Below are 21,803 nucleotides of genomic sequence, written 5' to 3'. Positions count from 1 at the left end.
GTGCTTCCCTATCAAATCACTGAAGCATAACCTTCATCTGATTTGCAGTGTGGGGGTGGAAGTAATCATGCAACAGGATGATTCTGTCCAACAGCACTCCGACAGCCCGAGGGCAAGCGACAAACGCAACCCAAAGCCAAAGAAATCCAAAGCTATTCACACCAGTTCCAGTAAGTTCATGACAACCTCCTTTTTTAACTGCAGATGCCCTCTGCTCATCAAGATTCTTGAGCAAGGAACCAGAATCAATGCACAGTGTTATGAAGAAACATTGCTGAAACTGAGATGTCCCATAAAGTCAAATCACCTAGGAATGCTGTTGGATGAAACCATCCTTGCACACGATAATGCCTGCCCTCAACACTGGCAATTGGAAGAAGGCTATGCTTCAGCGATTTGATTGGGAAACTCTGCAGCATCCTCCATGCAGCTTGGATCTTTTGCCATGCAATTTTCACACCTCTGGTGACCTGAAGAAAGACGATTTGATTGGGAAACTCTGCAGCATCCTCCATGCAGCTTGGATCTTTCGCCATGTGATTTTCACACCTCTGGTGACCTGAAGAAAGACATGTGTGGATGTCAGTTTCAGACAGATGAGGAAGTGCAAGAGTGAGTGGTGTTATAGGTCCATTAGCATCTGACCACATTCTATGAAACAGGAATTGATTGTCTCATCTCCAAATCGGATAAATGTCTTAAGCATATGGTGATTCTTTCTGAAATGGAACCATTCCACGATCCTGTTGTGCCTAGTGTTCAATTTTCATTTTACTGCCCCTCATAAAAAACTTGAAAAATCAGTTGTCTGTATATTCACAGAAACTGTAAAATGGCTAGCTGGTACTTATCTTCATAAGACAAAATTCATAGTACTGCTGACAAAATGATAAAAACACTTACTGTAGAAAACAGTAAATCTAGCTTTTGGAATGTCTGGTGGATGTTCATTCCTCAGAAAAAGGCATTGTTTATGGAAGTTTGGAGAGGTGTGAGAAGGGGGCAGGGGTGTGTGTGTGGGGGGGGGGGGGGGGGGACGACAACGACACAAATGCTGCCCCTCTCAACCTAGTGTCTGAGTAACCTGCCCCTAGATTGAAAGGGACAACATCTGTGCTACTCTCAAACTGGGACTTGAGTGACCTCCTCTTTTTTTGTCAAGATTCTCGAACTACTCTTTCTTTTCTCCCTGAAGAAGGAACATAGAAGTTACAAAAGTTGCCATTACGATCTCCTGCTTTAAATTTACCTATCAACAAAACTAGGCTTTTTGTCTCTTGAAAATAAGTACTGGCCAGCCATTCTGTCTCCATAATTTTAACAGTTTTCTCATCAAGCAAAATTGCTGTTCGATGCAAGGAGTTGCAAAATGATGGGGTTATTGATATCATAATATTTGTACAAAAATTATTAAAAAACATCTCAATTACTACAATTTCTCCTAAATAATAATTTAAAACGCTCAAGATTTGCCACTGAGATGATTTAGTGACTCCTCTGAAATTAATAGGTGAACATTGATTGATAGATAGATAGATAGATAGATAGAGATAGAGAGAGAGAATTTCATGTCTGTTTTATGTATAACTACATATCTCAATAATTCTAAACATTTTTGTACACACAAATATTACTTTCTAAAGAAAACACACATATACACAAAGAAGTTGCAAGCTTTTGTTAAGATAGGGAAACTTATTATTAATTACAACACGAATGAGCTATTTTGTAGCAGAAGTAAAATAATAAGCCAATACTACTACAAGGATGTGCTATTAAAAGGAAAGGAATTCTTTCAAATCCATTTAAAGCAATGAAACTGTGAAATATCACACTAAAGCATAAGAGTGACTATAGCATTCTACTTCATGAGCAACTACATTAAAATTAAAAGCAATAAAGTGAAAAAGAAAAGTATCACCCATCAACACACACAGCTATAGTAAATTATAACTACCCTTCAACCTTTGTGGCAGGAACACCAAGTGATTGTCAGTATTCTCTCTTATTTTCCATGCTGTACTTCAAATTATAGTAAACACAAAATATGAAAGATCAAGGAAGGTATAACAAAAGTGAGTAAAAATGGAATGGTTTCCTACAGATAAATTTAAACACATGAAATAAACAAAAAATATCAACAGTATGTGAACTGTTGCTGGAACTTTCATTATTGCTTACAGTGTCAATGATTTTGATAACCAGTTTGTTACTATGCAGCTCACTATTGATCACTGTCACTCATATCCTTCAAATGTGCTTATAATTAATATCATCATTCAGGTATATTGAGAAGAACAACAGAATTTGGATCTACTAACTGCTAACTCAAACTCTTACTTGAGACCCATAAGAAACAAAAAACATACATTACATCTCAGTTAACTTAATTCTCTTTCAAAAGCTGTAATCCAATGCCTGTGATGAAGGTCACTGGTTTGATAATGCCATTTGAAACTCTGTTTGTGTAATGACTCATTGTCTAAGTGCCTCATTGTCTTTTTGTTGTGCTTGCTGCTTTGAAAGCAATGTTGTTGTGGAGGAGCAGGATTGCAACAGCAGAATGTTAAGTAACCCAAATTGCAGTGGTAAACTCAAATATTAGAACATTTACTTACACACTGTTGTTACAGATAATATCCATAGGTCATGACTCTCAGACTTAATGGACCTTACCCATTCAAAACTGAAGTTCCACACTTATCTTAGCACTTTTGAGAAATCAGACAAACATGAAAAGCATTCTTTTTTCTTCTGCAAATTGTGTTATTACCTTTCATGAATGTAAAAATTATTTCTAGAAACCAGAAAACTACCAGCACAGTTAGGACATTATCATATAAAGACATGGCTGTCATAGAACATGCTTACAAGTACACACACATACATGGGCTCTTCAAGTTTGCTTATAATGTTGCATCCAAAGAAGTCAAGGAAGTTCTCTAAAGAATGAATTTATATATTGATTGTTGCCATAAATGGAGGGCTTAAGAAGAACTGTAGAGCTCTGACTGTAGTTACCCAGGCTGGCAGGTGAAATATGTCAAAATAATGAGTTGCTGACAGTAAAGCTTATAAGAATGGTTTGTACCACTAGCTTCACCAAGTCAGCTCATAATAGTACAGATTGGTGCAAATCAAAGTGTTGGAAATTACAATGCTTCTCTTATACAGCACACAATGCAAGCAACATATAGTCTGGCCTGATCAAGTGAAAGTATTTTATATCAGAGGAGCCTATTCCTCCCAATATTTTCAATCATTTGACATATCTATTCTGTGGCAATATTATTCTCCATACTCTTTCTATTAATATGTTGTTGACAGATATGTTTTCAGTAAGAACTCCCAAAAATATTATTTGTCGTATTTTCTGCTAACTCCTCTTATGTCATCATGTACTGGCATTCTTCCCATTTATTGTGTCTTTTTGGTTTCACTATAGTTTCCCTACTCTTGATTACACTATATTCTTTCTTTTTTTTTCATTACAACATTTTAATGAACTTATAATCGGAAATCTTAATGAACTTATATTTGGAAATTTTGAATAACTTGTGGATTCATGCATATTCTCTGATTATGATTCATGTCCCAATTCCTGACAAAGGGCATCATGAATACAATGTTTTGGGATTGCACCAACAACCAAACAGTGTTCCTGCCATCTGGATTATTATTTGAATTACTTATGACAACATTTATCTGTGTTTATTACTGATCACTTCAATCAATTTTCACACCAATAAGTCTGGTCATGAGTATCATGCATGGTCAAACAATCAGTATAACAGTCACTTACATTGTGTCCCCAAGTGGTATTATCTTGGCTTGGTCAGACACATCATTTGCTAATTACATTTACCTGCAGGCTGTGCTGAAGAAGTCTTCCGGGATAGTCTCACAGCTTAAACGAGAGAGGAAACAAAAAAAAAAAGTGGTCAACACAAAATAATATGAGAAATCATAAATCTACATTATGCAACTATCAAAAGATGCAAGATCATTGTTAAGCAAATTTACAACTAAACTGAAACTAAAATGCAAAATAACAGTCAAATGTTATAAACTTAAACATTTTGTAGTTATTAGGCAGTAAAGCTTTGGATTACAGACCCCGCAGCTAAAAAGATGCTCAGTAGCAATATGAGTGATGAGCTGAAGCAAGCTTAACACATTTATAACTACCACCTAACATTGGAACAAAGTGGGTGTATACAAGGATAACAGACAAAGAAAGCAAACTAACAACAGGTTTGTATTTCATATTACTCACCATCTATTCACATTTATGTTCATGGAATGGAGTGAAAGAGTTCTGGTATGTTGAAGAAAAAAAGCCGAGAGCCATTCCAGGGGAAAAAAGGCACAATACACTACAGTTCAGCTCATAACATTCTGGTGTATTGGCAGTACTGGTGAAATATTTGAAAAATACAAACTTGACATACAAACAGAGAAAAAAGAAGCTTCTGAGCTTGATATGCTGGAAGAATGGGCAAATATCCCTTATGAAAGAAAGCTGTGTTGATATCTTCACTGAAACACACATAATTATGCATGTCACTGAATTTGAGCCAAGGAGGAGAGATATCCAGTGAATTCATGCTATTAAATGTAGCTTTTTTGTTACAATTTAAGATAAAAGAGTTTATGCAACTGTTTAGTTTTAGTAGGAGCTAAACACAAAAGCTGCCACAAAGTGCATGTATTCAACTGCACTTTGAAGTCGTCACAATTCGAGACCCTTTTAACTCGACTCAATTCTTTTTATTTAAATCATACTATGTCAGTACCCTTGAAAGAAAGATAAGAAATTAATTTAAATGCTCCTAGATGTAACTGGTCAATTACACGGAGATACTGATTCATAACTACTATTTTTGACACATCAAAAGACTGTCACATACAGTCACTTACATTACTATTTGCAGCAGACTGGAAGTGAATGTCCATGTACATAGCATCTACATCTACACATACATATGTACTTCACAAGCCACTATATAGAGTGTGGCGTAGAGTACCCTGAATCACTACTAGCCATTCTGTTTCCTGTTCCACTCCCAAATGCAGCAGGGGAAAAACAACTGTCTATATACCTTCGTACAAGCCCTAATTTCTCTTATCCTATCTCCATGGTCCTTACATGAGATATACAGTGGCAACAGTGGAATCATTGTGCAGTCAGCTTCAAATGCTGATTATCTAAATTTTCTCAACAGTATCCTCTGAAAAGAATGTCATTCTTCCTCCAGTATCTCCCACTTGATTTCATGAAGCATCACCTTAATGCTTGCTTGTTGATCAAATCTACTGGTAATAAATCCAGCAGCCCACCCTTGAATTGCTTTGCTGTCTTTTTTTTTAATCTGACCTTCTGGGGGTCGTAAACACCCAAATAGTATTCAATACTGGGTACCTTCAGTACTGCCATACAGAGTAACATTGTTCAGTAGCATCCCTAGAGCTCAAAGAATTTTAACTTTGAAAAAAATGCTCACAAAATACTGTAAGTAATCCCATAACCAAAGAAACTCTTCATAAAAACTTTAAAGCTTTGCAGTAATGTGCTAATACATACTGTGTGCTACACAATTATGCTGAAGGGTTCTCCATTTTTTATTGGTAATCCAGTTCTCTGATGCAATTTCATCATCACAGTCACTGACAAGGCATCTATTGTCCAAATTAAGTGGAAGACCCTACTTGCAAGGAACCATCCTAGCATTGGTATATGCAAAACTTAGAATAGTAGCTTGTAATTCATAAAATAGTCTCTTCACTAATGAACAAGGTATTTTACTGTTGCATTTCCAAACTTATCTATTGATAACTACAGGTACTTCAACATATATCTTCAGCTATGATATGATGACAATGTGTTCTGCCCATTAGGCGGGTCTATCACTGCAAGTTCAGCATTCTCTAATCCTTTCATATTCACTCCATCCTTTCCATAGTTGTATGTGATGCAGTTATACTATGTTGTCAGTTATCTGGGATATTCTTTTTTCTTTGCTCCTCTTCCCAGTCACCATTCCTTCTACTAAATACTTCATTATGTGACTACTTGTCATCTACTGTCTAATCCAATCTCTTTTCCTCCTCACAATTGTTCCCAGTATTTGCTTTTCTCATTCACCCTGTGTAAAACTACCTTATCCTTTATTTTATCTGTCTGTTTCACTCTCATTATTGTCCAAACTGACATCTCAAAAGCCTCTAAGCATTTCTCATCTCTCCTTCACAGTGTTCATGTTTCGGCATCATAGAGGGGAACACTCCACACAAAACATTTAATTAATTGTTTTCTTAACTGTTTATTTAATGGACCACAGACAGTATTTCTCCTCCTGTAAAACTTTTCTTTTGCAGTAGCTATCCATGTTTTTATATATCCTGCTTAGATGTCATGTTACTCGCAATTTATCATCACAGGTACCTGTACTTCTAGATTTGTTCCAATGACTCGTCACAAGTTTTCATTTTTATCTTCCTTGATTGCTTTGAAAAAAAAAAAATAACAAAGGAAAAAAAACATTGTCTTGGCTGTTTTCATATTTATCTTCATTCCATATTTCTTATTGCTGGGGTCCATTCTTTTAACATATTATTAACTGCCTTCCCATTTTCACTTGGTTACACCACGTCACAGCAAATCTGAAACATCTGATTATCCTCTCTGCAGCTGTCAGACACTCTTTTGTTGGAAGCGGTTTTTAACTAAATTATCGAAATATACAAGGTCTGTTCAAAATATTCTGGAACTTTTTCCATAAAATTTTTCTACACTTACCTTTTACTTATTGTGCATGGTCTCCTTCAAAATACTCTCCTCCACAACTGATACATTGCTCCCAATGCTATTTACACTTCTGGAAGCAGTCTCGGCATGTTTCCCGCTGGATCACGTGAAGCTCCGTCTGCAAATTTTCTTTCATCTTGTCTATTGTTGCAAAGCTTTGTCCTTTCAACGGGGTTTTCAACTTTGGAAATAAAAAAAAAGTCTGCAAGGGCCAAGTCTGGAGAGTACGGAGGATGAGGTACCACAGTGATTTCGTTTTCTGTGCGACAGTCACGCTCAAACAGGGATGATTGTTCAGGTGCATTATCATGATGCAAGAGTCATGAATTGTCTCACCACATTTCAGGTCATTTCCTTCTCACATTTTCTTGCAGGTGTCACAATGCATCCCAATAGTACCACTGATTAACATTTTTGTCCCTGTGGCATGAATTCATGATGAACTAATCACCCAAAAGTCAAAGAAAACTTTGACATTTGACCTGACCTGGAGCTTTTTTGTGTCTTGGAGAACCTTTCCTGACTCACTATGAAGATTGAACCATGGTCTCAACATCATAACTGTAGACTCCACATCTGATGACCAGTCATGACTCTCTAAAGGAACATATATTTCTGCGATCCAAAAGCTCTTCACAGATTGCAAGGTGAAGATATTTCTGGTCTTGACTCATGAGCCTTGGGAAGAACTTGGAGGCAACATGATGTGTTCCAGACAGTCAGTCTGTGATTGACATCCCTGACATGAGTATCTTCAATACATGTCAAAGGGTTTCCTGAATGAAGGTCATCTTTAACTTCCATCTGGCCATTTTTAAACCACGTGAACCATTCATAACACTGGGTATGGTTAAGCACTCATCACCATAGGCTTCCTGCATCATTTGGTGCATCTCTGTAAATTTTTTATTGAGTTTCATGCAAAATTTAATGCACACGCATTGCTCCTCTCTCTCTCTGCCACCTCAAAATTCTCAAACTGTGTGACACGACATTCTACTCAATACCACAATGAACAATAACTAACAGACAGAGAACAATGAAACTTCCTGCAGTTACACATTAAACAAAAGCATGTGCAGGGATGCTGACTGCATTTCACTTCGACACACCCTTGGTATGAAATCACGAATGTTCTGGAATTTTTTGAACAGACCTCATATGTGAGCAGAGTATGCGAAAGAGCTCCCTTCCAATTTTAAAGCCTTATGTCATCTTATCTCCTACTCTTACTTGTACTTGTTGTGCCACATATAGATTACCTATCAGTCTCTTTTCTTTCCTGTTAACATGAATCTTCTTCTGGATATCTAAAAGTTTATTCCACCAAACTCTATAAAAGGTTTTTTTCAAGTCAACTAGAACTCCACAGACTTCTCTACCTGTTCTAGGTATCTTCTCCCAATTATTCAATTCAGCAGCATTTCCTGTACCTTTGCTTGTTCTGTAGCTGAATTGTTCTTCTGCCAATTCTCTCCTTGGCCTCTAGCTTTGATGAGTTCACTTGGATACCAGCTTCACAGAACACATAAAAATAATTTAGAAATGCCTTTATACTTTCCAATAGAACAGAAAAATCTTCCACACTGTACAGTTAACAACCACATTAATAACTCAATAAACCTAATTATGCTTAAAACTTTATAATGTAATAATTTCAGAAGCTTCTTCAGCTACAAAGCACTAGTTCTACAAGCCATAAAACATTTGCAGCAGCTCTTCTTGATGTCAGATACTGAGTTTATAGTAGAAACTTTCTAAAATTGGAAGTATTCTGCCTTCGAAATGGTAAAGGATTAATTCACAGTGGTTATTAATAGCCGTTTTACAAATCTCATAAGTTACAGGTTACAGTATATTGGTTGGCAGTGTATTGGTAAATCAACATGCCTGCAAACTGAGAGGTTGCTGGATTGAATCTCAGTCAGACCATGGATTCTCAGTTTTTGTTTTAACCTAACCTTTGCCTTTCAACAGTGTGAGGAGCTGCCAGAAACAACATGTGGTTTGGATTCCATGTTAAATTGTAGGTCCCTTTTCCTGACTCAATGGCCTGATGCAAATCTTTCTATTGGATGCCACTTTGGTGACTTCATGTCCCTAATCTACCATGGTTAGGGACATGCAAGGCACCAAAATGGCATCCAATAGGAAGATTTGCATGAGGCCATTGAGTCACACACAATTATTTATTTTTGCAGGTTACAGTTTCATTATAGGATATCATGCAAGCAATTAGTTCTTTTATAGTTCTGTCTTTAACAGAACATTTCAATATTATTCATCTTTTCCTACGCAGTGTTAGTCTTTTCAGTTCAAAAAATTTGCTACACTCAGTTCCACTTAAATCTGTTTTAAATATTCCAGTCCTTGTTTACTCGTATGATACCTTCCAATCTCAATTAACTATGCTGTAATGTCTTAGACCATATCCCACAACACATCTTTTCCTCTGATAAAGATTTACACACACTTCTTTCACTGATGCGTATTCTGGTTCCTCTTTATTTTGCATTTTATTTGTTAATTTTTAACAACTTGTTACAGCACTGTATTTCACATAGTTCTGGGTTCTTCTTTATTTTTCCATGGTCCATAGTTCATTTCCGCCTTGTGTTTCGCTGCAAGTACCATCCCACAGGATTTATCTCAATTCCATGTCAACTTTTAATGCTAGTACAGCTCTCCTGTTGAAAAAAATGCTTTCTTCACTAATTCCACTCTGTTTCAGATGTTTTCCTTGCTTTGGCTATACTGAAAAATCTGGTTTCCTCAATAGCACAATTCTTTCAATACTTCTGATATGTCTTGCCTTGGTTTAACAAGTTGCTCATTTTCATTTGTACCTGTTTTTCAGCATTTTTGATTGGTCAGTATTTATCCTTAATACAAAATCTGTGCTAAATTCGCCATGGGGTAGCCTGTAACCCCTGGAGGGTGCGTCCCCAGGTGGCAGATAGGGGAATGCCTTCCAGATGTGGGTGGTAGGAGGGAAATCAAATACTTCTTGCAGACCAACAGGCTCAGCAGCATCTGATCCACAGGGGACGGCTGCTAACAGCATCTGTCTCCAAATTAGGAGCGGCTGACATTTTGGCGGAAGGCAACGGAATACCAGGTTGACAGAATTCCTAGAGAACCACATGGAAGGATACATTCATTTCTAAATGTTCCGGAGTTTTAAATAGTTCCCACGCCTGATCTCCGGGGGGGAACAGTTCTGAATGGATCCATGTTAAAGACGAACACAAGGAAGAAAATTAATATCAGAGCTGGATTGTTTGAAGTATATATGAAGCAGGAAAATTAGCAAATGTTATCCAAGAAATGACACAACTAAGTATTGATATTCTTGGTATAGCAGAAACTTGGTGGCCTGTCAGTGGAATGTGTTCTACAGCTGTATGTACAGTATTTTATTCTGGGAATCAGGACTGAAATCCTGGAAGAGGAGTGGGCATTATTGTTCAGAGCACTATTCCAAGAGCGTTACGGATTTTGTGCCACTTTTTGATAGAGTTGCCTTGTTAAAACGTAGTGCCAAACCCGTTAACTTCAATATTATTCAAGTATATGTTCCAATTGCAGATGCAGATGAACAAGAAGTGGACTCTTTCTATGACCATGTCAGAGAAGTGTTTGCCCTTACAAAACATCACAAAATTAATATAAAAAAGGGAGATTTCAATTCCAAGCTGGGAAATGGCAGATGTGAGGACCTCGTATGTCCTTTTGGTTTAGGAACACGAAACAAGAGAAGTGATCGTCTGCTACAATTCTGCCAAGAAGGAAACATGAAAGTCACTAATACATGGTTCAAATTACCACCATGACGACTTTATACATGGAACTCTCCAGCTGACAACAAAGACAACATAGTCCATAACCATATAAAATATAGTCTAATTAATAAGAATTTTGGAACTTCAGTTACAAGAGCATCCACTTATCCTGGAGCAGATGTTCCATCTGACCATAAACTACTAGTAGCTTCTCTCTCTCTCTCTCTCTCTTTTTGTTTTTTTTTTTTTAAAAAAACTTTGTAAAACACAAAAAACCAACTCAAACAGCCTGAACTAAGAAGCGAAGTTAGCAAGGACATCAACTATAAAATAGTGACAATGAAACCTCTAATTGACCAAGAAAACAGTACCAGAGTATGGAAAGAAACAAAAAACATTATGCTAACCACTGCTCGAGAAACAATAGGACATAAAACAAGAGATCAAAAACAGGAATGGATGATGATGAAATTCTTCCATTGACGGATGAATGGCAAAGGTATAAAGCCCAATTAGATCAAACGAAGTACAATAATATCCAGAAACTCATAAGATCAAAGATCAGAACAGCAAAAAATGAATTGCTACAACATGGATGTGAAGAAACTGAAAGCTTGCAAGCTGCACATGACGATTTTAACTTACATAAAAAGTTAAAAGAAACTGCTGGGATGTAGAGAAGAAAAAACATCTCCTTACTAACCAAAAAAATAATACAATAGTTCTAGATACCATTGAGAAGAAAGAGATATCAGAAGACTACACTAAGAACCTCTTTTCAGATGATAGACCAAATTTTGAGATTTCTACAAACAATAATTTAACAGGATTTCCAATCATGAAAGAAGAAATCGAGAATGCCATCAAAAACTCAAAAATCAATAAAGCCACAGGCCCTGATGAAATTCCAATGGAACTTATTAAACTCCTTGATGAAGAAGGTATCAAAGTCTTACACAAACTGTTTAACGAAATTTACGACACTATATTCATTACCCTGATGAATGGCTATTATCAACTTTCATTCCCTTACCAAATAAGAGGAATGTGAGAAAATATAAAGATCACAGACTCATTAGTCTTATGAGCCATTCTCTGAAACTATTTCTGAGAGCCATCCATCAATGGTTATATGAAAAATGTGAGAAATTCATTAGTGAGGCACAGTTTGGATTTAGGAAAGATTTAGGTACAAGAGAAGCAATAGTCACAATACAAGTCCTAGTACATAACTGCTATGATGAGGGTAAAAATGTATACTTCTGTTTTATTGACTACAAAAAAGGATTTGATAGAGTACAATATCATATACTCATGGAAATTCTCAAAAGAATTGATATAGATGGGAAAGATATCCACTGTATAGAGAATTTATATTGGAATCAGACAGCACAGGTTAAATTTGATAATGAGGTCACAGATATGGTCAATATATGTAAAGGAGTCTGACAAGGATGCGTAATGTCACCCTTGTTATTTAACTTATACTCTGAGAATATTTTTCAGGAGGCACTTGATGAAGCAGAAAAAGGCATAAAGGTTAACGGAATGTATATCAACAACTTTCACTATGCTGATGACACGGTATTGATAGCTGATAATTTAGATGACCTTCAACAAGTCATCATCATAGTAGAAAATTACTTGCAGTACTCTAGGTCTAAACACTAACATCAAAAAGACTAATTTTATGATTGTCACACGAGAGTCAGGCTCATTTAAAGATGCAAATCTATGATTTCAAGGGTCTGTTATACAAAGAGTCAACAAGTTCAAATACCTTGGAACCTAGCTTTGTGAAGACTGGCGAACAGACTTCAAAATAAAATGTCACAGAGAACCCCCGAAACACCTTCATAAAATTTAAGAATATTCTTACAAGCACAGACCTAGACCTAAACCTTAGAGTCTGATTTGTAAAATGCTACATCTCGCCTGTGCTCCTACATGGCTCTGAAGGACAACAATGAAGACATTAGAGGCCTTTGAAATGTGGATTTATCACAGGATGCTTAAAATACTGTGGACTGCAAGAATAACCAACACTGAAGTACTGGAAAGCATGAACAAGCAGCGAGAAATGTTTACAGTGCTTAAAAGAAGAAAAACTGCATACCTAAGACATATAGTATGGAACACCAAATATAGGCTTTCTGCAGTTAATAATAGAAGGAAAAATGGAAGGAGAAAGAAGACAAGGGCAAAGAAGACCATCATGGTTGGACAATATAAAGCAGTGGACAGGACTACAAAGTTTAGACCAGCTATTACATACTGCAGTTCACAAAAGAAAGATGCAACACGTTGTTGCCAACATCCATTGATAGATAAGCAGCAGGAGAAGAAGAAGGGCTATATTCAAAAATTCTTCTAAGTCATCTTCCCTTTCTTTTAGCTGGAAGAGTCTGTTGTATCCATGACCATCTACAGAAATTAAATTTATGTAAATGACTGGTCATTTTTGAGACATGTAATGCCACAAGAACTAAATTTTATAGACGACACAAAAAACTTATTACATCCCAGAGATTTGATGGTTATTCACTCATCTCTAGAAGTGCCTGAGAATTCTGTAATGAATAAAAATTCTAAATTCTGTACTACAGATTCTGATTGGGGAGGGAGGGTGGAGGTGGCAAGAGCTCCCTTGTATCTTGCATAAACATAAAACTTACAATTTTCTTTCCTTTTTTCACTGTCCAATCATCAAATGTGATCAACTGCAGTGTCAATGAGCTGCAACCTCAGATTATAATTTTTTAAACATAAACTTGCCTATACTTATTTTACCACTTTCATTACTTGTCTGTCTGATTAACCCTCATTCTTCTCAAGATTTCAACAATTTTATTTCATCTTACAATGACAGGAATTTTTTGTGACTTACTAATAGTTTATCAAGTTCCTCTACTTTTCCTTTTTCTTTTCTATACACTATGCGATCATCACTGTGCAAGTGAAAGGCTGAGATTGAGTGCTTAAAATTATTCAGACTGGAATCCCCAGTAATGTAATTTTTAATATTACTGCAGTTATTTAGCATCCATGTCACCTAAAAACTGATGATAGATATATCAAATAAAATCCAAAGTTGGTGCCCACTCCATATTCAGCAAATAATATTCTATAAAAAGCTGAAGTGAAATGAAAATAACAATGAACAATTTTTACTTACATGGAGTGTGAGCTTCCTGTGTACAGGCATACTTAATATATACACAGTGTATTGTTGTACAGGATCATTAAGAGACCAAGGAAGAAATTTAGCAGAGCGTGCCTGGTGCTAGTTCTGTACTTCAGATATTTCCACTGATTCTCAGCTCGCCTTGGGTTTTCAGCTAATGACACAAGCATGTGAGAGTTTTGCTTACTCTGCATGTGTGCAATGCCATTTTACTGTCATTGGATTTGAACAACAAGCTCACGTGCATGTGGAGAATGGGGGAAACAGCTCACTACTGTGAAGAGGTGTGGGAAGAAGTATTTTTTGCCCCTGGATCAGTGCTGACAAAACACACATTATTTACTGCTTACTTCTTATGCCTGTGCTACACACTGATAGATTGCAAACATTGCTAGTAGGTGACAAAAGGTTCCAATTTAAACAATGGCAGCACAGGCCACAACTTTGTGAATGAACCAGTTATCTGTTGACAGTTCACACATAAAGTTCTGTGCTAGCTGTTTGTTGATTTTGTCATAAGGAAAGAAACAATATTCATGATACATAAATAAATATACACAGCTGAACCCAGGGTGAATATAAAATGAATGTACTCTCAAAAACACATGTTTTGAGGCATAATTTGTTTGGATGATATGTCAGGAAAGAGGTGCCATTCATATTAACGTGTTACTCCATGAAAATTAATATCATGGACTACTATAGTTCTAGCTGCCACATCACATGATAAGGCAACCCGTGAGCTTAGGTGAGTACCTGAATCCATCCCATGGATCATCAAACATCGCGCATGTCTGCCCTAAACCACATTATGAATTCCTAAGAGCTCCTTTTTAGATTCCCCTTATAGAGTTAGGAATGACTACTACCATGAAGCCACGCGGGATTAGCCGAGCGGTCTAAGGCACTGCAGTCACAGACTGTGCGACTGGTCCCGGCGGAGGTTCGCGTCCTCCCTCAGGCATGGGTGTGTGTGTTTGTCCTTAGGATGATTTAGGTTAAGTAGTGTGTAAGCTTAGGGACTGATGACCTTAGTCCCACACACTACCATGAATGACTGACAGTATGTATATAGTGAAAAACCCTGGAGTAAAACAAATGCTACTGTTCATGAATTGTGCATACACACACATGCACACAAATTATTTGATAGTGACTCTAGCTATTTAAACTCTTGTTCTTTTTCCCAGCCTGAGTATACACTGTCACAGCCATCTTCCTCCCCTCCCCACCTACCACACACTCTATACTCATGCTCTCTCTCTCTCTCTCTCTCTCTATCTCTCTCTCTCTCTCTCTCTCCCCCTCTCCCCCTCCCTCTCTTTCAGCAGCTGTGTTGACACTTTCTGAGAGTTTCTGCAGCTGTGAGTGTTTTTTCAGTATCTGTTTGTGTCCATGTAGAATTGTGTGTACTTAGACTGGAAACAGAGTGAAAGTTCAAGGACTAGTGCAATTTTATGATCTGTTACATGAAATGAAATGTCGTGTGACTAGTGCATCCTGTTGGGTAGACTGTTAGCCGGGTGCAAGTCTTTTGATTTGACACCACTTTGGCGACTTGCACATCAATGGGGATGAAATGATGGTGATCAGGACAACACAACACCCAGCTTCTGAGCGGAGAAAATCTCCAACCCAGCCAGGAATCAAATCTGGGTCCTTAGGATTGACATTCTGTCATGCTGACCACTCAGCTACCGTGGCAGACATCTGTTACATGCTTTGATACATCATCCATCAATCTGCTGCAGGAGGGTGTTGATTTTAATTTTTCCCCATGCTGTTCTTCCATTTGTTTCAGTATGTATAACAGAGAAGTAATTGGGTGTGTTGAAACACTATAAAAAAACTTAAGATTTTCACACTACTGATATCACATCTAAATGACTATTTCACATTGCTGTTCAATGATACTTCAAAAAGTGCTCATAAATGATCAGCACTTGTGGACGTATATTATGAATATCATTTCCTGTAAGTCATTAAGATGAATAGGTTACTAGTGACACAGCACAAACTTTGATTCGACAATATATGGAAAGAAATTAATGAAGCCCTTTTCAAAGGAACTATCCTGGCAGTACTTGACAGATTTAGAGAAACTAAAATCTGGAACACTGCATGGAGATTGCCCAAATTGTGGAGGGAGTGGATGAGGGAAAGGAGAGGTGGGAGTGGGGGGGGAGATCATAAAATGATGAAATGATTGTATAGACATCTTACTGTAACAAGTATAGTTCCCCTACTACATATGCCAGTTTTGTAATGCTTATTGAATTTTTCATTGCAACACATCATCAAATACTATAATATTGTGGTCTACTAAACCAAACATTAAAAACTAAATATAAAATATAAATATAATGCCTCATTTTTAACAAAAAATGTTATCATTGTATATGTATCAAAACCCGTATCATGCACACGATCAGTGAATGAATGAATGTTCCTGCAAAAAATTTCAAATTTTCCTGTAGCTAATCGTGTACACAGAAAGGTTTGCCAAATGGCAAAACATTAAATGAAACCATATACTGATATTACGAGAAAATGAGACCAATAAGCTCTGAAAAAAAGTAGAATATTTTCTGAACTTTTGAGATTTATTAGTATTCATTTATCCCAGCATGAAGGAAGGAACATATAGAAAATGTCGTGGGAAAGGCTAACTAAGGACTGCATTTTATTGGAATCTTCTCATGAAATTCCTATCACCAACTTTCTCCTCCAAATGCGAAAATATTTTGTTGACACCAACCTACATAGGGAGAAATGATCACCACAATAAAATAAGGGAAATCAGAGCTCGTACAGAAAGATATAGGGGTTCGTTCTTTCCGTGCACTGTACGAGATTGGAATAACAGAGAATTGTGAAGATGGTTTGACGAAACCTCTGCCAAGCACTTAAATGTGATTTGCAGAGTATCGATGTAGATGTAGATGAAGTAGAACCTTCAGGGATGGAGAACTGATCAAGAAATACACAAAGAAAACTGTTATAAATTATTTCATATGCAACACTACTATCACAATGGCTATTACTGAAATTCCAAATAATCAGGTATAAACTAAAGCAACAAAATTAAAATTTGATTATGTAACAGCAAAACAGAAAAGAGAGTTTGAAAAGCATAGGAGCCTCATACCACATTAAAATCATGTATCAGACCAGAACCTGAAACTTAGTATTTTCTTTTCACTGTGCTCGCCTCTGAAAGGCAAACAAGCAACTCAAAATTTTACATGGCCTTCATGGCTTGCATAGTTTTGGTTTTTTCATCAGAAACTTCTTTCTCAGTTCTCTTCTGTCCACATGAAATCGCTACCTACAGTCACCTATGAAACACAGATATAAATAAACCTAAATTCTCAGTGCAGTTCAGCAGTGCACACTATGTCCAATTGTAGAGAGGACAATGAATTTTTTGTACACAATTCTGTCTGTCAAAATACCTCAAAAAGTGAATTGAAGCTTAGACCATGATCAAATTGTCATTTTTTTGGAAAGAACAGTTGTCAATAGGGGAAGTTGCTCACCAAACTGGTGTTCAGTGCAATAACATCATTCAGGCATAAAGCCGCTATCATGAGACACAAAGTGACAAAGCTTTTGTCTATTAGTGATGACCCATGGTTAACAACACCAGCTGATGACCACTATATACAAAATACACCTTGTAGGCATTTTGAGGAGAACGCAGAAAAACTGCATATTGCCTTTTTGGAGGCAACTGTGAGGATGGTGTTGACCCAGAAAGTATGCAACCCTCTGCACATGACTAATTTGGTCTGTAGGCATTTACGAACAATAGTACGAACCCTCCAGCACTGTGGTGCGTGGGAAAGATTGGCAACATGGATTAACAGCATTGAATTCTCTTCATCAGTGACTGTAGGATTCGTCATAGAAGAGTGTGGCGTCAGTCCGATACCAATGTCCATCTCAGGCATGCAGTACTGAGGGATCATCAGGGAGGTGAGTCAGCCATCATGCTATCATGTGCAGATGTCAAACACCTTTAGTCACGATCTATGGTAATATGTGCCTGTGGGGTATCAGAACTGAATCCCACAATTTCTTGTCCAGCCACAAAAACATTATTCTGGAGATGGATTCATCTTTCAAAATAATAATGCTCAAGAACAATCCATCCACTTCATGAACACCTTTCTCCAGGAGGCCTTAGTCATCGGGATTGCAAGGCCTGTGCTATCTGCTGACTTGAAACCAACTGATCACACTGGGGACCAGCTGGAACATGCAGTGCATTGTTGTAGGTGTCATTGGCATACAAAGGCTGATTTCACAATGACTGGCATCAAAAAGTTATATAGGTTTGAGCAGTATATTTAAACCATATTGCAAACAGCATGCCAAAGAGGGTGCAAGTATGGAGTAATGAGGTACTGAAGGTTACCAACAGCAGATTTTGATTTCACAAATGTACACTTTGAAACATGGTGTCTTTATTTTGGTTATTGCTTTGCTTCTATTTCACAGGAAATTCCTTCAATCCCTTGTCTCCTTGCATCCAAGTCCTCACACAGTCACAAATATATTGGTGTGAAAGTGGTTCTGAGCCATTTATGTCCATGCACAGTGTAGAATTAAGGATATATTGGTCAATGGACTTTATAACTTACTCTGTACAATATCTGCACTTGTTTCTATGGAAGAATATAGCACTTCCAAAAGCTTCAGTACACTCTTTTTTTACACATGTCATTAGCATTATGCTATTTGGAAAGACAACATATGAAAAGGTCTGTGCGTAACACTTTCTTCTTTATTAAAAGTTGTACTTAAGGTCTCACTGTTTTATAATCCTAAACCATAAAAAAATATTGTTTTATGCACTTAGACAATTAATGAAAAATACTTTACACTTCCTCCTCCAAAGTATGCAGACACCTATTAGTGGACATTAATGTGGTATTTATCCACTCTTTGGCTTTTAAGACAGCTTGAATTCTGTTAGGGACACTTTCAGTGAGGTGTGAGTGTCTACAGAGGAATGGCAGCCCATTCTTCCTCAAGAGCCAAAACCAGAGAAAGTAGTGATGTTGATTGCTGGCATCTGGAGCAAAGTTGACAGTCTAATTCATCACAAAGGCTAAGACTCTGGACAAGCCAGTCCATCTCAGGAATGTTATTGCCATAAATCATTTGCCTCACAGATACTGCATTATGACAGGGTGCATTGTCATGCTTATACAGTCATCATCTCCAAGCTGTTCCTCTACTGTATGCAGCACACAATGCTGTAAAATGAGTTCATTTCTTTCTGAATTTAGCATTGTGGTTTGTAAGTGCAATAAGAGGACAACACCCAAGCCACTAAAACCACCACCATACTGTAACACGACCTCCTCAGTACTCCACTGTTGGCACTATACACAATGGCACATAACTTCTCCATGAATTCTCCAGACCTGAACCTTTCCATCAGACCGCCATAGGATACAGAGTGAGTCATCACTCCTAATCACTTATAAGTCACTCACTGTCCAGTGATATCACTCTTTACACCACTTCAAGTATTGCTTAGCAGTGACTAGTGGCTTATGAGGAGCTGTTCGACCATTGTAAATTCATTCTTTCTCCGTACTATGCAGAGTCATAGTGCTAGCTCGCCTGCTGGTAGTGCTTTGCAACTCACAAGTGATTCCTTCTGCTGATTTCTTTTTACAACCACCCTCCATAATGCTCAACTGTCCCTGTCCATAAGTAAACAAGGTCTGCCAAGTTTAGATGTGGTTATTCCTTCATATTTCTATTTCATAATTACATCACCAACAGAGTTGACTTGGGTAGTTTTAGAAAGGCGGAAGTGTCCCTCATGGATTTGTTTCTCTAGTCACATCCAATGACTGCTCCACATTCGAAGTCACTAAGCCCTCCTGTTGTTACTGCTTCTCTACTGATGACACAGTACTTCCCATCTCCTTTTATACTGGCAGGTTCACATTTCATGACATGTAGCAGTGAATTTTACATTAGATAGGGGTGTCTGGATACTTCAGATGAGATAGTATATATATTATGCAATATTTGTATTCTGTAATAGGCATAACACTATACCTGACATAAGCAATGTAATTCCCATGGAAAACATTTCTTTAATAACACATATGAATGATTTATATTGTCTGTCAACATATGCTCTGTTACTAAGATACTACTCACGTTATTATTTATGTATGTTGCATTTAATCTTTTATGAAAGACTGAGAAAAGTTGGAACACAGCAGTAAACCTTTTTCATGCAACAGTCAGGTTGTGAATTGGTTAGTCCCTTGTTCTATTCAAATGCAAAAGGGCCACCAACATTACACCTAAGATTGTATGAGAGGATATGAGGGGAGAGGTATAAGAGGAATAAAACTAACTAAATTGTGAACTGAGTACATAGGTTCTCCTGTTTTGTTGAAATGAGAGTTTCTATAAGAAGTCATCAAGCTCCAATTAGATGATAGGGACCTTAATTCAGTCAAACAGATTTTAGAATTCAAGAAAATAACATAACTTAAATTTTAGTTAGAGTGGACCTGCATCAGAACATGACTTACAAAAGCCATGAATTTGACACAAAAGCCACAAAGGTAATTCACATTCAATGTTGTGAATGACTAGAAAAGGAATATTGTTATACGAGTACACATGATATACAGAGTGGAAGAAAAATGTAAGAAATATATATTAACACCCTTATTAGACACTGAGCTTAGAATCAACAAAAAAAGTTGCAGGAAGTAGCTGACTTTTCTTTTTTTAATTTTTTTATTATTTATTTATTTTAATTCTCACTTGTTCCCATGAAGTGATTTCTGGAAAATGCAGGAAACCCTAGAGATTTGAACCCCCATTCTCCTAAACATGACTTTCATGCCTTACAATCTGCACCACCTCACTCAATTACATGGAAAGTGTCATACATCCCAAATTGAATGTATTGTGTATCAGTCAGCTAGGCATACTGCCTAAGGTGAACACAATGACCAACTTGTAAATTAAACTCTTTTATTGTATTTTTCAGTCTTGGATCTCAAAAATGGCATCATAAGTAGGTTGCAATGTCACAATAAACACGCTGGTTCACATTCATCATCATTTGAATGAGAGGTAACCTATCCCCAATGTTATTCATTCTTCTCATTGAACAAGCTATGAAGAAACCAAGGAGAAATCTGGAAAGGGAATTAGAGTTCAAGGAGAAGAAATTAAAACATTTGAGATTTACAGGTGACATTGTAATTCTGTCACAGATGGCTAAGGACATGGTACAACAGTTGAACAGGTGGGTAGTGTCTCAGAAAGAGCTCATTTGATGAACATCAACACAAGTAAAAAGACAGGTAATAGAATGCATTCAAATTAAATCAGGTGATAATGAGGAAATTTGATTAGGAAATAGTAGATGAGTTTTGATATGTGGGCAGCAAAATAATTTAAGGTATCTGAAACTAGAAAGGATATAAAATACAAACTTCACAAAAACTGACATTTTGTCTTCAGAGAAAATCTGTCATCACTTTTATACAACAGATTTTATTGCCCTCTACATAGCTTTCATTTTTAAAATGGTTGATTTTAATTCAACAAGAACCATCTTCAGATCTTATTGTAACTGTTACAGGAGCAACTTGTCCAGTTATCAGCAAAATTACATTCTGTGTCACAACATAAATATTACAAGTTTTCAGAAGCTCTACTGTAGATGCAGAACATCTGAGAAGTTTGGAAGGTAAGAGAGGAGTACTGACACAAGTAAACAGGTGTGAGCAGGTCATAAGTCACACAGGATGGATCAATCATTAGAGTACTTGATTACAAAATGCAAACCTCCCAGGTTTGAGTCCCTATCCAGAACACAGCGTTAATATGCCAGGAATTTTCAGACCAGTGCACACTCAGCTGTGAAATGAAAATTCATTCCGATTGTGTCTCTCATATGATCACATGCACACTGATGTTCAACTGATTGCTTAGTCAGATGTGGGAAGAGGTGACAAGCAGCACAATTACT

The 21,803-nt window shown here is 37.0% G+C and overlaps 1 protein-coding gene across 7 annotated transcripts in view; it reads right to left on the bottom strand.

Annotated features, from left to right (window-relative positions):
* The window catches only part of LOC126260026 (protein NDRG3), a 584,669-nt gene that overhangs the window by 22,893 nt on the left and 539,973 nt on the right, over positions 1–21,803 (bottom strand). For 5 of the 7 annotated variants that reach the window (XM_049957195.1, XM_049957197.1, XM_049957192.1 and 2 more), the window contains one exon: positions 3,866–3,907. The exons of 1 other annotated variant lie outside the window; for it this stretch is intronic. In XM_049957195.1, coding sequence (XP_049813152.1) covers positions 3,866–3,907 — 42 coding nt within the window. Of the gene's footprint in view, positions 1–3,802; positions 3,908–21,803 lie in introns of all 7 variants that reach the window. One more of the 7 variants, XM_049957196.1, reaches the window with a different exon arrangement.

The sequence above is a fragment of the Schistocerca nitens genome, chromosome 5 (assembly GCF_023898315.1).
Source record: "Schistocerca nitens isolate TAMUIC-IGC-003100 chromosome 5, iqSchNite1.1, whole genome shotgun sequence".
Taxonomy (NCBI): Eukaryota; Metazoa; Arthropoda; class Insecta; order Orthoptera; family Acrididae; genus Schistocerca; species Schistocerca nitens.
The sequence above is the reverse complement of the archived record's forward strand: the minus strand, read 5'-3'. Positions and strand labels throughout refer to the sequence as shown.